The sequence below is a fragment of the Ammospiza nelsoni genome, chromosome 3, assembly GCF_027579445.1.
Source record: "Ammospiza nelsoni isolate bAmmNel1 chromosome 3, bAmmNel1.pri, whole genome shotgun sequence".
Taxonomy (NCBI): Eukaryota; Metazoa; Chordata; class Aves; order Passeriformes; family Passerellidae; genus Ammospiza; species Ammospiza nelsoni.
The window spans coordinates 77404645-77421357 of record NC_080635.1 but is presented as its reverse complement, the minus strand read 5'-3'; the positions used below and the strand labels follow the sequence as shown (position 1 = coordinate 77421357).

The 16713-nt window shown below is 37.3% G+C and overlaps 1 protein-coding gene across 1 annotated transcript in view; it reads right to left on the bottom strand.

Moving 5' to 3' along the window:
• Positions 1-16713, bottom strand: part of NBAS (NBAS subunit of NRZ tethering complex) — a 160851-nt gene that overhangs the window by 39008 nt on the left and 105130 nt on the right. Inside the window, exons 44-46 of the mRNA XM_059468667.1 lie at positions 14969-15303; positions 6217-6435; positions 5767-5969 (exon numbers count right to left, since the gene is read on the bottom strand). Coding sequence (XP_059324650.1) covers positions 5767-5969; positions 6217-6435; positions 14969-15303 — 757 coding nt within the window. The remainder of the gene's footprint in view (positions 1-5766; positions 5970-6216; positions 6436-14968; positions 15304-16713) is intronic.

The following is a 16713-nucleotide window of genomic DNA, read 5'->3' as shown; positions in this document are numbered from 1 at the left end:
ATATTCCAAAATATTTTTTGTCAAGAGTTAGAGAATATTTACAGTTTTGTCATTTACTGCATCAGAAAGATAAATATATTTCCTGGACAGTGACTATATCATATGGAATAGAGACCTAAATCGTTATAACCTTTAATGTCTTCCTGTATTTAGAATTTTCATCTTTCCTATTTTCTTAGTAAGTGGCCACCACTACAGTGAACAACACTGGATTAAAAATCAATATGAGTCTATTCAGAACAGATGCAAGATGATTTGTTGCATGATGAAAATTTAGCATGCTCATTTTATATTATTATATTGCACTTCTAAAGTTTGAAATAGGCGTAGAAGGCAGATAACACTGCCTTCAAAAAATACATTGTACATATGACTGATAAAATGCTGTTCTTAGTACTGGTATTAGCATATGGAAGCTAAATAACTTTTTTATGAGTGAAGCTTGAATCTCAATATTTTTCTAAAAATCTTCAGAATATCTGGAAACAGCCAAATTATAATTTATAGTACCGAATATATAGAAATATTCAGGGTTTTAAACTCTCAGATACATGATATGTCTCCAAAAGATAAAATCCATTACCAAAAACTTCATCCTCAGAAGGCAAAAAAAGAAGAAAAAAGTGTATTTTCACAGAAAGGAGATGTAACAGAACTGAGCATTCTGTTTAGGAAAAAGAAAAAAAAATAAACCCTTAGGGCAGAAGTGTGGAAATGGTAAAAGGCAGACTAGTATTCAAAAAATCATTTTATGCAACTGGCTACGTGCATTAGGAGAGGTTTCAATTTCTTTTAAAACATAAAAAGCTAGAAAAATTTATCCCTAGAGTGAAGAAAGATATAAGACACTTCATTAACACTCTTTTTATAAGCCATTTTGTTAGTGATTTGTTTACAGGTCAGATTTCAATTTTCCATTTTTTGTGCCCTTTTTTCAATTAAGTTTGTAATAAAAACACATCTACAATGGGCATTAACATGGCATATGAAAAGGAAACTGGAATACTTGTAAAGCTTACACACTAGGAAGAGAATGAGTATTGAAACAGAAATAAACAGGAGATTTGCAGCCCTTCAATACTTGAAGGGGGATGATAAGAAAAAATGGTGACAGACCAGAGAGTCAATTCAGACTACATATTAGGAAGGAAGTTTTACAGTGAGGCTGGTGAGACACTGGCACAAACGGTCCAGAGAGGTGGTGGATGCTCCTTTGCTGGAAACATTCAAGGCCAGATTGGATGGGCTCTGAGTGATCTGATCTAGGTGAAGATGTCCATGCTCATTGTAGGGGGTGTTGCACAAGATAACCTTTAAAGGTTCCTTCCAGACCAAACTATTATGTGACTGTACAGTGTACAGAAGGTGAGTTCTTCCTGCTCTGCTTGCACTCACTTATGTTTAGTGTACATGAATACCACATCGAAGGAAACTGACCAGCAAACCTTATATTTTGGGTATTCTCAATTTCGAGATCAGTTCTGGACAGTACTAGTGCTTGCTCTTCAAAAAACCTTCATCTCTAATCAGAAATGAAAGTTGGTAGCTCCTGCCACAAGCAGGCTCTGAGCTCCTCAAAAATACCCTAAACAAAACACCCCCCCGCCCCGCCAAAAAAACCCCAAACAAACTAACAAACCCAAACCAAACCAAAATGGGTCAAAAGAAATCTATCTACAAAAGCTAATTGGGCATTTCCCAAAACAAAAATTCAGTGTTTCTGGCAATACATCTGTGAAGTTGATTTTCCAGAACAACAGATGTATGAACACTTACAGGAAGCTTCAAGTTTGTCAGACACAGACAGGTGTCTTTTACTAAGCACAGGGAAAGGAGAAAAAAGGTTAATCTAAGCAGTAAGCCAAAATTATCTAGAATAAGGAAATCTTTTAAAAAGCTAAAAAGACTGAAAGCTATCCATTTTTAAGCTTAATACTGCCTTTACTGCCTAATGGTTAGAGGAACTAAAAAAAGATGACAGCTCTTGAGACAAATAATCCTGTCAAGTTTCCACAGATTACTGCCTTGTTCTTTTCTTAATAATTAATGATTAAAAATAAGCAGCTACTAACAGAAACAAATATAATTAATGAAGGATTAGTCTTCCACACAGATTATATGCTATTTTATGGATGTTTTAAACAAAAGAACATGATTTAGTGTTCACCTCAAAACTCCTAGGTATGAGCTTGCTGTAATTACACTGATAAAGGCTTATTTTGATTTCAGTTCAGTGTCAGAAAAAGTGATGCATATTTAATCACATTCCTCAAACAGAATAAAGTACAAAGAACACTTGGAAGAATAAATTAACTTAATCTAAATTTTTTAACCTAATTACTGTATTGATTGAAAATACTCCAGCTTTATTTTCCTTCTTCTGATTGTGCTTTGTCATATTTAAATATGAGGAAAATAAGGAAATAACAGGCTAATGGTGTTACCATTCAAAGCTGGGGATAAATGTCTTAATCATAAACCATTATTTCCATCTAAAATACCACAAAATCATTATATAAAAGTTACAAAATTAGTCTATATTACCTCTGCTCAAATGAGATGGGGTAATAAAAAATCTGATTTTCTTTTCCATGTTAATGTAGCTACTCTTTCTAACAAAGCTGGATTTATCCTCTTCAACAAACAGTGGGCATTGAACAAGGAACTCAAAATTCCACCAAACCTTTCCTGCTCGCTGCCTGGTGAAATTTCATAAAACACTATATCTCTGTGGACATCTAAGAGAAGAACTCTGGGAGCAGCAGGTGAAGGAAACCATGAAGTCTTCAACAGACAAAATGTCTCTCCTGACTGACCAACCATGGACATGCCTGCAGTCATGGATCACGGAATGTTTCCTATCCACCAGGCCAGAGATCATAGGCAAGGAATTAAACTGAGTCTTAGTAGGACTAATCAGGAGACCATAGTTGCTAAAATATTTTGTTTTGTTTTCCACGAGTTCATGGTTTCTATTGAAGAGGCAACTGATTTTTATTTATAGTGGCTGTTTCTACATGCAAACAAGGAAGTGCACAATATGTAAATCATGTAAAATATGAAAACATGCTCTGTGGAGAGCTTTTACACATACCAATGCAAGAGTTTCTATTTTGAATTTTGTGTGCCAAAACTAGAGTTAATGGAGACAAAAGTAGTTTAAAAATGCTCTTAAAATTGCAATTTAATGATTTACAAATTTAAAAATGCTAGATTAGGCAAATAACTATGTTATATTTAACAAAAAATCTGTTTCAGAGAAGGTATCAAAGTTGTTAAGCCTGTCATATCATACACTGCTGTAAAATGAAGCCAAAAAGTAACTTCAGCTTTCATGAAGACATTACTTTCTAGAAGGTTCTTCTGCAAGAATGACTATATGTGCTAATAACAAAAGATATTTTACTGTGTTTGAAGGGTGGTTGTAGTTAATGCAACTGAAAGAAAGGATGTATATTTTCAGTCACAGAAGTGGTGGACTGTTGCTTAATTTTCAGGCAAATCACTGACACTACCATAATTTTTCACATCCATACAGGCCTCCTCCACTTATGTTTGCAATCCCTTAATTACATTTCTTGTCAACACAGCTATAGGAAATCCAAGTTCAGTGTCACAGCCTTCCAGCTGCTACTGTGAAGGTTAATTGTCAAAGAAAGAATTTTCCAACAAAATCTCTTTCAAAACTACTGTATAAAATAACCACACTGTGTAACATATCAAAGCTCCAGTAAATAAACCTAAAAAAGGTACTCCCTTGAAATGTTGCATTTATCGAGTAAAAGTTTGTCTTTCCCAGCTACACAGGCAAGACTGCTTCTTTAATTGTAGAAATGCAAGTATTTAACAAGATGTTGTAATTTGTGTTGTATCTTGAAAGTGAACATCTGAGCATAAGACAGAGATTAATCCAATTTTATTCATAACAACAACAGGAATACCAGCAGGCTTAAGAGATGTCAAGTAACAACCTTTCTTTTAATTCCTCCCTATATTTAGATTATATGTAGTACTTCATAATATTAACCCTTTCTGAATTTCATCATAGGGAGGATATTATCTCAAGTATTTTCTATTTTAGCCGATGCTAGATTTTCATTTCATGTTCTTTATAATTGTAGTAGACAAACCTTCCATTGATCAAAATGATATCAAAATTTTCTTTCTCATCCTTTCCCAAAAACGCAGCAGAGTGGGAGTGGAACATTTCTACTGACCACATAAGGTCACAACACACACCAAGCCATCTTAATTGAAACTTCCAACTCATTTGCCCATCTTTGCCACTACACTTTTCTCTATGAGACAGTCATTCCCCTCTTTCCAGTCAAGCGCTGCATAGGAGTTACTGGAGACAGTCACTGTCCCAGAACTTTAAATCAACTTGCAGCCATCCCAGCCTTGCAATGCAAATAAAGAACAAGAATTTCAGTTTGCAGAAAAGTGTTGATAAGAAGCAGAGTAGAAAGGAGAATTTTGATAGGTTTGTCATACTCTGCATGTTAATGAGATTCATTATAGTCAAAATAACTGGACTTTGTGAGCTTTGTATCCAGATACATCACACTGCTAGTCAGGAACAGCAGGACAGTTGTCATCTAAAGCTAAATTATTCTTCTTCAAATGGACAAACCCAGACAAGAAAGATTATTACTTATGTTGCTGTGCAAAAGCTCTATCATCATTGGGGATGCTGTGAACATTCTTAAAGTGAGTGACAGGAGAAATCAATTTTCTGCCAAAGAGAACTGCAAACAATTTGACAGGCTACCCTCTTTTCATCTGTGGCACTTCAAACTGCTATAATATATACATGCATGCTGAAGAAACAGTAGAGCCATAGCAAACTTTCCATGCTAGACTTCTTTTCCAATTCCTGGTGTATACATTCAGATCATCCTGCCCATATAATTTTTCTGCATGTAGAACAACAGGATAAATTCTCAAAGTTTTATCTCTCTAAACTGGTCTTAGAAGTGCTAAACATTATTTACCAGACATCTAACAGCAGAATATTCTTTCATACTTATTGCATGCATGCATGTATACATCTCTTTGAAACAGAAATACTTCACAATAGAGTTTTGCATGAATAGTTAAATGAGAAGTATCTGTTCAATTTAAAATGGATTATATAAAATTATCCTCCCTGCTTCCCTGCATTCCCTTAAAAAATGAGGGGGAATAAAATATTTCTAATGAACCAAACCCAACCAGCACAAAAAAAGCCCAGCTCCTAGAAATGGCTCAGCAAGTTTTTCCAAAGATGGAAATTACATGACTTCTGGTAGGACACACTGTTGTGGCAGAAGCTGTTACTAGGCCTCTGCTGCCCAAATACCTGCACGAGTTACTATTTCCAATAAACATGCCTTTTAACTCTGTTTAAGCAGGAAGAATTATGTGCTGTTGTAAATGTTACAAAAATTCCCAAGGGCACATACACATAATGGAACAACGCTGTAAAGCCAATGCTTTAACTAAAAAGCGCCTGTAAGCTCGGTCTGTCTTTGTTCAAATTGCTCAGGATTTCCCAACTCATAAAAATATAACATGAAATTATTGGTAAACAAAAACATAAACAAAAAGCTTTCCTCTTACTGCAAAATCCAGACATTAAAAGTAAACAAGTATTCAGTGAAAAAAAAACAAAAAAAACCACACAAAAATCACAACAAACCAACACACCAACTCACATTGGGAAAAAACCTTTCAAAAATCCAGAAGAAAGATTTTTATACTTAGTTAAGGAAGTTTTGTGCTTACCTTAATATACCTACAATTTTTTTGATAGCACATTGGACAATATCCCGAGGAGAAAGGCCTAGATCTCCAACAGCCACTTGCAGCAACTGCTGCACCATGTCCAGGGGCTGACCATCTATACACATGGCTACTGCTTGCTCATGGATTTTGTCTTTCTCTGACCTTGACAGATCATATAAATAGCCATACTTCTGTAGTGCATCCTGTGAACAGACAGTTTTTGGAACACTAATCAGTGTACTGCTTATTTACAGGGCTGTATCAGTCTTCCTTTCTGCTAGGAATTAACATATACTGAGAAAAAAAAAAAGATTGACAGAACTGAATTTTCAAAACCCAGGTCAACAAAAGCAAAGGTAGAAAACATTAATAAAATATGACAGACGACTGATGTCTATCACTGCTAGTCATGGTAACACTCAAAGCAAGCACTTGATCAGTAATCATTACCTGTTTGCTGCTTTTCAAATAAGTGATAAAACTGTGAGTGAGTGTTTCCAGATGAGCGAGAGATTGTTGCAAATGATTCAGTGTTTCTTCATAATTAGCAGATGGGTTTTCAGCATCTTTCATGTCATTATCTGAAGTTTTTTTTCTTGATTTCTCAGAAAGATGTTTGACTGCCTTAATAGCCTTCTTAGTCACTTCTATCCTGGCTTCAACTGGCAGCTGAAAAAGATTGCTTAATTATTTATTCATTCATTACCTGTACACTACTATTTGTATTACAGCAGTGCCAAGAGGTCAGGTGGCTCCACAACACAGCATAAAACTAAATGAAGTATTTAATGGTCAACAACTTTGTTTCTGACTTGTCATTTATTAAAATGATCAGTATTCCTTTACTTTCTTCTGCTATCCTTCTTTTAACTGACTCATGTTCATTTTAAACCATATGAACTTCTTTTCCTAATTATTTTATTTTTGTATACTGCCACCTCATAATCTTTCATTTCCAGCTCTTCACTGAGAGATGGGTGAGAATTGCTTTACAAGACTGACTGATAACTCACCTAAGATTAGTTTTGTCAGGTTTAGACCGCTGTTTAAAATATAAGACCATAACCATAAGCAAAAACCCCACAAGGACTGAGAATTTTTAAATCAATCTATTTAAAGCCCAAGGTATACAAAACAGTAACGATACAAAATACTTTTAAAGACCTGTACAACCAGCTGTATCTAGGCATTAAACTGAAACAAAGTCTGACTTTTCTGTCAGACACAGCTTGGGTTCAAAGTCCAAAACCAAGTCTAAAGTATGATTTTAGATATTCATGTACGATTTGCTCATTTGTAACTTCAAGTACGTTTTAACAATGCTTGCAATATACTCTCCAATGGGTGGGAGTGTCCTTTGCCTGAACTCTAAACCCAAAGCATTGGGTACTTTTAACATCAGGTGTTTTAGTTGCTGCAATACTGAGCAAAGACATAAACAATTTTAACTTTCAAGTTGAAATACACAAGGAATAGAATAAAAATGCTTAAATCTGTATGACACAGTGAATAGGAAATAAGATGAATTATTATAAAAGAAGGCAAATAAACTGCTACAGCATTATTCATACAAAGTCCAAGAGATGTTTACAGCATGAATTTAACTAGCTACTTCCAAAGCCATAAAAAGTTTGATAAGCATTATTTAGTGGAAAGCTTTACAGTTTACATACTGTAAAACTCCCTAGATAAAAAGTCACAAGTGAAAGATCTATAGATTACTCCTGGTTTTTTGTGCTATTGCTGTGAACCACACTAATGGGCTACTGGATATTTTAAGGATAAAAGCAAAATGAGTGGACATTATTGTTAGAGCTAAGAAAGTTTGCCAGTTTGAACACAATACAAAGGGAATTTTACCATACAGTTTCAAATGCAACAGAGTTCCATTCCCACTCAAATTAACTGAGTTTGTTACTGTGAACAAGGCCTCAATATCAGGTTTTACTCTAAGCAAGGAAAAATCCATAGCCTCCACATCACATTAAAATCTAACAACCACAGCTGGATTTATATATCCATTTTATAAAGATGACAAAAGAAGAAAACAGCTACATATTTTAATTTTTTCTCTTCTAGTGTACATTCTAATGTTCAAAATGCAATTAAGAGTGATGCAAAAAGCAAACAATTTAAGTATTCCATCTAACTTATATCCTAGAGGAAAGTGTCAATATACTGCCAGTTTAGAAGTCATGTTGCCATAAGCACATGCAGAATAAAGCATTCAGATTCAAAAAAAAAAAAAAAAAAACAAGAAAGAAAATAGAGCTTTTTCACAAGGCTGTTTTAATTTTGCATTCACATTTGCATAGTGCCAAAATGCAGCACTATGAACATATAATTTCTCTGGTTATTTTATTCCAAACCGTGACTAGCTCTCTTCCGTACTTCTAGTCAGCTTCAGAAATGAGATTTGGTATCAGAACCAGAGATAAAAACGTAGCTTAGGGGTTAGTTCAAGCTTTGTTTGCATGTGAAGTGAAGTTTTATATTTAAAAAGCTTTTGCAGTTTAAGAAGATTCTAAAATCTATAGACTATAATGTGTAATAAAAAAATCCCAAAAATCTCTTTTAAAACCAAAGAACATCACATACTATTTCACCTCAACAGATTTTACTCCTCAGGGTAAAAACTCATCTCATAAGCCTATTCTCCTCAGAGTACATAAGTACTTCTTAATAAAGTATACTATGAGTATTATTTACTTGTATGTGAAGATGCTGACCCTGCCAGTCTTGTTGTCAGTGATTAACGTGCAAGTGTGAGATTATGGCAACAGCTCCACTTCTTTTAATGGCACAGGAACCTGGGATGCCAGCAACACTGAAACACAGAATGGGTAGAAAGGGCCAACAAAGGGCATCGCTTAAACAGAGCCACCTAGAGCCAGTGGCCAAGGACCACGGTTCAGGTGGCTCCTGAGTATCTCCAATGTGGGAGGACTCAACAACCCCTCTGTGCAACTTGTGCCAGTGTTCACTCACCCTTCTAATGAAAAATGGGTTTTGATGTTCAGATGGAACAGCTGGGTGCAGTTCCTGCTGCCAAATCACAAAATCATAAAATGGCCTGGGTTGGAAGGGAGCTTAGAGATCACCTAGTTCCAGCCCCCTTGCCTTGGACAGGGACATCTGCCACTAGACCAGACTGCTCCAAGCCCCACCCAACCTGGCCTTGAACGCTTCCAGGGATGGGGCATCTGCAGGTTCTCTGGGTAATCATTTTTCCCAATGTCTAATCTAAACCTACTCTCCAGTTTGAAGCCATTCTCTCTTGTCCCGTCTCCATCATGCTCTTGTCTGTCTCCATCTTTCCTGTGGGTTCCCTTCAGGTACTAGAAGGCCACAATTAGGTCACCCCAAAGCCTTCTCTTTTCCAGGCTGAACAACTCAAATTCTCTGTCTTTCCCCATAGCAGAGGTGCTCAATCCCTCTAATCTCACCCAACTCTTTGTTTGCTACCACTGAGCATGACATTAGATAGCACAGAACACACCTTTGGCCAGCCCAAGTCAGCTGTCCGGGATGTGTCCCTTAACCACTTTTTGCCTACCTGCAGACTATTCAGGGCTGAGGTGTTGAGATAAAAATTAAGCCTTGACACTGTACAAGCAGTGCTCAGCAAGTCAAAATCCCAGTGTGGTATCAACACTGTTCAGTCACAAATCCAAAGCACAGCCCCATTGAGGCTGCTATGATGAAAGTTAACTTCATTCCTACCAGACCCTGTAAAATTCATCTGGAAAAAGTTTAAATGGAAGTTTAAGGAACAAGTTAAAGAAAAGATATTAGTAAAGTTTCCTATTCCACTCTCAAAGCAGATTTAATTAAAATAACTATATAAAATGAAAGGCACAAGAAAGTAACTTGCACTGATACTAGAAAAAGAAGTACTGTCAATATCCATGAACAACACAAGGTCAGGCAAGGCAAACCTACTGAACTGGAGCACAGTGATAAAATGAAGCCAAGTAATTCAAAAAGTAACATCTGAATGCAGTCACGCTATGTAAGAACATTTCTTGTACACCTTCAGGCAATGTCATGCCCTGTCTTCCTCAGTGTTTTATACAGCATTAAGCCAATCAGCCAGACAAAAGACAGTGAACAATATTCTGGCCTTGGCATTTTTTTTTTTTCTTTTAACTGAGCTTTTTTAATACAGTTATTTTAAACAGCATTTAATGTCTCTAAAGTCAAGAAAATGATGCAGGGTAATGTTCAGTTGTAACAGTTTCTCATTCCACACCTCTTTGGTATGTGGTCAAAAGAGTATACTGACTTGGAGAAAATAAGTCAACCTCTCAACTGAAATCACTAAGTTGCAAGAAAAGTTCTTTTCAATTTTTTAAATCACAATATGGGAAAGAAGTTATAAAAGATGGAATGTTAAACAAAAAACATCATCAGCTGTAGTCTGATGGAAGTCTGCAATACAGTACCCATGTAAAGAAAATTTCAGCTTCTCTTTCTCTACAGAAGACCAGACTGATGATACCACTGCTTTTTATTCTGTTTTTCCCATCTAAAGCTGTGGCCTTTTCTTCTTCTAATCAACATATTGTGCCAAGCTCCATTTGTAGCGTGTGTTCAATAATGAAAACACAGTGATTTAAAAATATTGTTTTCAGTTGTGTTTTTGTTGTGCTAGGCTTTTTTTCCAGAGTATTGTTAATCAAAAAACCATCAGGGCAATGACCTATGAGCTCCACAACAGATGGTTCTTTGAAGACATAACCAACTCTCTAGCACAATGAACAAAATGCTGGCAATGAAGGAATTTAAAAAAAATCCCCGAACTATCTAAAATGCTTCACAAAGATCACAGAAACAGGAACAAATGGAAAATCATCATGGTAAGAAGTTGATGTGATCATTGCTATAATTAACAAACTATGACATCAACATTATTTAAAAGCAAACAGAGCTGCTGAGGAAAAAAGGTGACAGATTCAAAATGCATGCAAAAATATGAGCAGTCATTCCAAAGAATATTTGGAATATCTCCTCTTTAGAAAGAAATCTGTTCCATACACACAGACAACCTTTTCTTAACATTACAGAGACTGAATGATTTATTATTTAGTCAGAAAGACTTAAATAGTTATACAGAGTTAAAGCATATCTGAGTATAAGTGCCACAAGCAGGAACCTTTCCACTGCTTGCAGCAGTGAGCTTCTGTGGTCAAGGCACCAGCCCTTCAATGTGTGAGGACGGCACTGACAAAGGCTTAAGGTCCTTGCCTGTTTCATTTACCACAAACACAAAAAAATATTGCATCAATCTATACCTTCTTCAACAACATTAACTATGTTACTTTAGGTCTATGGTTTTCTGAAGTCCCACTATGATGCATCTCTGCTCACACAGTTCCCACCACACAATGTGACCATTTAAGGAACCCTTAAGGCCTGGGAACTGAGTCTCATCTTTCAGGTGGTAACTAATTTCTACTAATTTCTACCAGGTTTTTTTGCATTTTGACTAAGTATCAGCACTTCCATGAAATACTTAAATATGCATCTGTTGTAGGAATAGAAAACTGATATAGCAAAGTATTTGGTGACAATACTAGACTGGAAAGGAAGTGCTGAATTAGAGATTAAAAGAGTGAGCACATGACCAGGGCAGCCCCAAAACACATAAAATTTAAGTAACAGGTGCAAGTCAAAAGGCTGCTTTTATGTATGCAGTGTTTTCCAGATGAAAAGTAGAGGAAAGAGACCTCAGAGATAAGTTTCCAGGGTCAACAATGATAGAATTTCTCATTGTACAATTCTACTTGAGAAGTGAACAGGATCCTGAGGCAAAACTAGTTGCAAGCTGTGAATCCCAAACCCAGTGCATGGCACATTAGATGATATGACCAACTGTTTCAAGCATTTCTTGAGCATCTTTCATGGCCAGAAAGCTAACAGGTCTCTACTACAAAATTCTGCCTGACCACAAACCACAATCATCTTGCCCTTAGTGTTTCTTTCATGCAATTCCTTCTCTCTACTCTCAGGAGCGTAGAGAAAATGTATTAGAATCCTGAACAGAAACAAAGGAAAATAATCAAGGTGTTTCAAAACAGACACAGTGGAGGATATCCACTCTCCCCCTGTACCATTCATCTGGAATAAAGGAGAAATAACCTTGAAATACTCAAGAAACATTAACAGCAAGAGTTTCAAGTAGTCTGTTGCAATGACCACATGTAAAGACAGTACATCGTTCTCATTAGACAAGCCATGCCCTTGCTACCTCAGTTCATGGTCAAGTCTGGCAATTAACATCTCAGGAGGAGTCGGAATCATTGCTCATAAGAATGAAAAAGTACCTTTATGAGATAAAAGGGAACAAAACACCTAAGCCAAGACAACAGTTCTGCTAAAAAGGCTTCAGAGACAGCTGATGGAACTAAAGAAAACATGCTGGTCTACTCTGACAGTCAGATCACAGCATAAACTCTGTGCTGATAAAGTTTCTTATTAACCCAGCTAGAATTTTTTTCACCAACTTGTGATATAGACACAGGTTAGACGGGTTCTAATAAACCTATACTAATATTGTGGGGACATTAAAACAGTATTTAAAGACAGAACAAACTGAAATTCACCTCATTAAACATGGTGTATAAATACCTCAGAAAAACTGTCACAAACAAAAATAAAGAAGATAGACACAAAAAAAACCCCTGGACACTATTGCCTTTTCATTTCAGTTAAAGTTAGAGAAGACGTCTCTAGATCTTTTAATAGAGTAAAATCTAAGAAATCTCATTTCTCTTTTGTGCTTCACAATAAAGATATGTAAGAAAGCATAGTTAAATCTTTATGCTAGAAATAGCCTTTCAAGTAGGTTTCACTGGGCAAAAAGAAACTCCACATCTGGTAATATCTGGTAACAGATAAGTGTGCATTGAAAGTGCATTCTTTCAAAACCAGGCTTTCAGCCAGATGAGATTACAACAGTTTATAATTTACATTATTACAATGCTTAGAAACTACATGCATTGGGCCAGAATACTTTCTCTGTGGAACATCTTATTCTGAATGCAAAAGCTTGGTACTAAGCACAAGCCTGCGGCACAATGCATTTTAGGATGAGCGCCAGTAAATAAATACAACCACACCAGTGTCTGGTGGAGTGAGAATGCAACAGGGCACAGGCAATCCAGGAGGCACCTGGAATGCACTGATGACAATGTCCTTCTCCAAGTCATACAGGAACCACCTAGGAGAAGTGCTATGCTGGAACTTGTTTTCACCAACAAGGAAGAACTGGAGGGGAAAGTGACAATCAGGATCAGCCTGGGCTGCAGCAGCCATGAAGATCCTTAGTGCAATGAGGAGAGTGCACAGGAAGTTCACTGCTCTGGACTTCAGGGATTTGCCTGGTAGAGTACTAGGGGATAAAGCAAAGAGGGACTCAAAAAGGCTGGCTGATATTGAAGCATAGCCTCCTTCAAGTGCAGGAATAATGTATCCCAAAGAAGTAGTAGTCAGGCAAAAATGCTAGGAGGCCTACAGGGATACACAAGGCGCTCTTGGAAAAACTAAAAACACTAAAAAGAAAGCCTGCAGAGGGTGGAAACAAGGACAGGTACCCTGTGAGGCATACAGAGGAACTATCCCAGCAGCCAGGGATCAGGTTAGGAAATCTAAAACACTGCTCAAACTAAATCTTGCCAGGAATGCCAAGGGCTACAAGAAAAGCTTCTGTAGGTATACTGGTGAGAGAAGAAAGACTAGGGAAAATGTGGGTCCTCCCTGGAAGGAAATAAGAAGTGGGGTTACCTGAGACATGGAGAAAACAGTGTCACCCAATAACAGTTTTGCAACAGCCTTCCAGCAAGTGCTCCAGCCATGCTACCCAAGTTGCAGAAAACAAATGAAGGGATTGGCAGAGTGAAGAATAAGCCCCTGCAGAAAAATCTCATGCTCAAGACCATCTAAGGAACCTGAAGGTGCACGAGTCCTAAGTCCTTATGAGATGCCTCTGTGAGTTGTGAGGGAATTGGTGCATGAATTTGCTAAGCCACTGTCCATCCATTTGAGAAGTTGTGGCAGTCTGGAGAAACTCTCACTGACTCTAGAAGGGGAAATAATAGTCCTCATTTTTAAAAAAGGACGACCTAGGGAACTGTAGGCTGGTTAGTTTCATCTTGGTGACGGGCAAGATCGTGTCGTAGATCCTCCTGGAAACTATGGTAAGGCACAGAAAATCAGAGGTGGCTGGTGACAGCGAACACAGCTTCACTAAGGGCATATCATGCCTGACAATTCTGGTGGTCTTTTCTGACAGGGTTACAGAACTGTTGGATGAAGAAAGAGGAGCTGCAACTGGTGTCATTTACCTGGACTGGTGCAAAGCATTTGACACTGTTCAGCATCATGCACAAACTGGAGAGATGGATACAACAGATGGACCACTTGGTGGATAAAGAACTGGCTGGGTTGGCTGCACACAAGGAGATGCATTAAGGGCTCAGTGTCCAAATGGAGAGCACTGACAAGTGTCACTCCTCAGGGGCTGGTATTGGGACTGGCACTGTTTAACATCTATGTCAAACACAGGAAACACAGGGACAGTGGGACTGTCTGAGCCCAGAGGAGGTCACAAAGATGTGCAGAGGAATGCAACAACTCTCCTATGAGGACAAGCTGAGAAGCTGGGCTGCTCAGTAAGGACAGGAGAAGACTCTGGGAAGACATTAGAGTAGCCCTCAACACCTAAAGGAGGCTGCAGGAGAGCTTTCCAAAGGACCTGTAGTGATGGGACAAGGGGGATGGCTTTAATGAAGGAGGCCAGGTTTATATTATATTAGATAGATGCAAGAAATGCAGAAATCCTCCATGGCAGGGAGGTTGGAACCTGATGGTCTTTAAGGTCTCTTCCAACCCAAACTACTCAATGACTCTATGAAATACACAATATCTTATTCTCAGTTCAATGAGCACATGAGGTCTCTGAGGTTCCATCAAAACTCTCACATGCACAGATCTAACTTCCCTAAGTGAATAAAAATCCTTTCTTTTCATACTGGCTGTCATAAAAAGAAAAGGTAGGCAGGGAAAGGTTTACAAATTTATCTGTAAATACTGCAAAATGAAAACTGTAACATCTCCTGGGAGTTTCTTCTTGATACTATATTGAACTCATATATTATATGCTTCACCTGAGGACCAAAATTCTTTAAAAATATCTCCTTACCTTTGTGACAGCTTTGGAAGAAAAAGTAATTTCATCAATAAAAGTAGCAATATCATCTGGATCGAGTCTATCAAAGTATTTGGAACACATTTCATACGCATGTAGCCACTCCTCCATGGTTTCTGGTATTTTTTTAATGAGATGGTGATCACCATTCCAAAAAAGTTTTTGCAACCACACAGTATAAACAGAACTTGGTGACAGCATGCTGCCATCTTTTTTAGGAATTTTGGGAGCCAGTTTGGAAATAGATAAGATATTTTGACTTGTAAGGATGGGCTCCAATGTTTCCAGAGGGTTTTCATTTTCATCTGTTAGTTTTTTGTAATTAAGACCTAGTGACAGAAGGAGAAAGAGGCAAAAGTTATTCATAATTAAATCTACTCACACTCCAAAATGACATGTGAAATAATGAATACACTAGCATCTGCAGAACTAAAAAGAATCTAGCCCATCCCCCTTTACAAACATAAATACTGACAGACTTAGATTTTATTATGTATTGATGCATGTGAAACTTCTCAATCCATGGAACATATTTGAACATTATATATCACTCCAGCAAGGGGGAATGGGTTCCAACTGAAAGAGGGTAGATTTAGATTAGATACAAGGAAGAAATCCTTCGCTCTGAGGGTGGTGAGTCACTGGAACAGGCTGCCCAGATAAGCTGTGGATGCTCCACCCCTGGAAGTGTCCAAGGCCAGGCTGGGTGGGGCACTGAGCAACCTGGTTTAGTGGAAGGTACCCCTGCCCATGGCAGGGGATATGGAACTGGTTGACCTCTAAGGTCCCTTCCAACCCTAATTGTTCGGTGATTCTATGACACAACCCGAAAAAAGCAGATTCTTAAAGAAGCAAGAACATATATATAGTATATAGAATCATGCTAGAACTTAAATGTAAATCCCACAAAACCTCATGCAAGTCAAAGCATGAGTCTTCATTAATTTAAAATATGTATTCTGATCATGTAACAACTGGTACTTACCGCTTAGGAAAAATTGTAAGGCACTAACTACAAGTAAACTAAATAAGGCCAGCTAGAGATAGGACATGTAGATCCATTTACATCAATATTTATATAATCAAGAGTCATGCTACTACTCTGCTTCCCAGAGGAAGAACATCCTTGCAATTAATTTACCAACAGCAGAAGTATTTCTAGAAATGATGCTATTTTGTTTTCTTCTGCATATAATTTCTGAAGTAACTGACTTCTATTACCATGTTCTTATTCATACACTTTGGGCCTGCAACCTCTGCAAACACTTAGCTGTTGTTCCTTCATTCCTACCTCTAAACTGTGCTGAACACTGAGAATTTTGATTAGGCATGTAGTACAAAGATTTAATTTTTTACCACACAAACTGATGAATTTATGTCTGACATATTTTCCCAGGACTTTTTTTTTTAATAAATTGCTTAAATAAATGAATGAAACAATAATTTCATGGCAGAATTTTCTTTGGCAAGCATCACAGAACTTGATTGTTGAATAATATCAATAAGAACTGAGGGTTACCCCTCCTCTCCAAAAACTGACTTTTTTTCTTCCTGCAATACATGAATTCATAGGCACCATCTCTTCAAACTTTGCAGCACAGTTAGTGTCCAAATCAAATTAGGTTCCAATACTGATCAATTAATTAATCCTCACAGGAGGTAATGCCATACAGTGTGTATTTTTCAATCTGAAACTGGATTTGGTGTTGTACAACTAAAATTCAAGAAAGTATCCAACT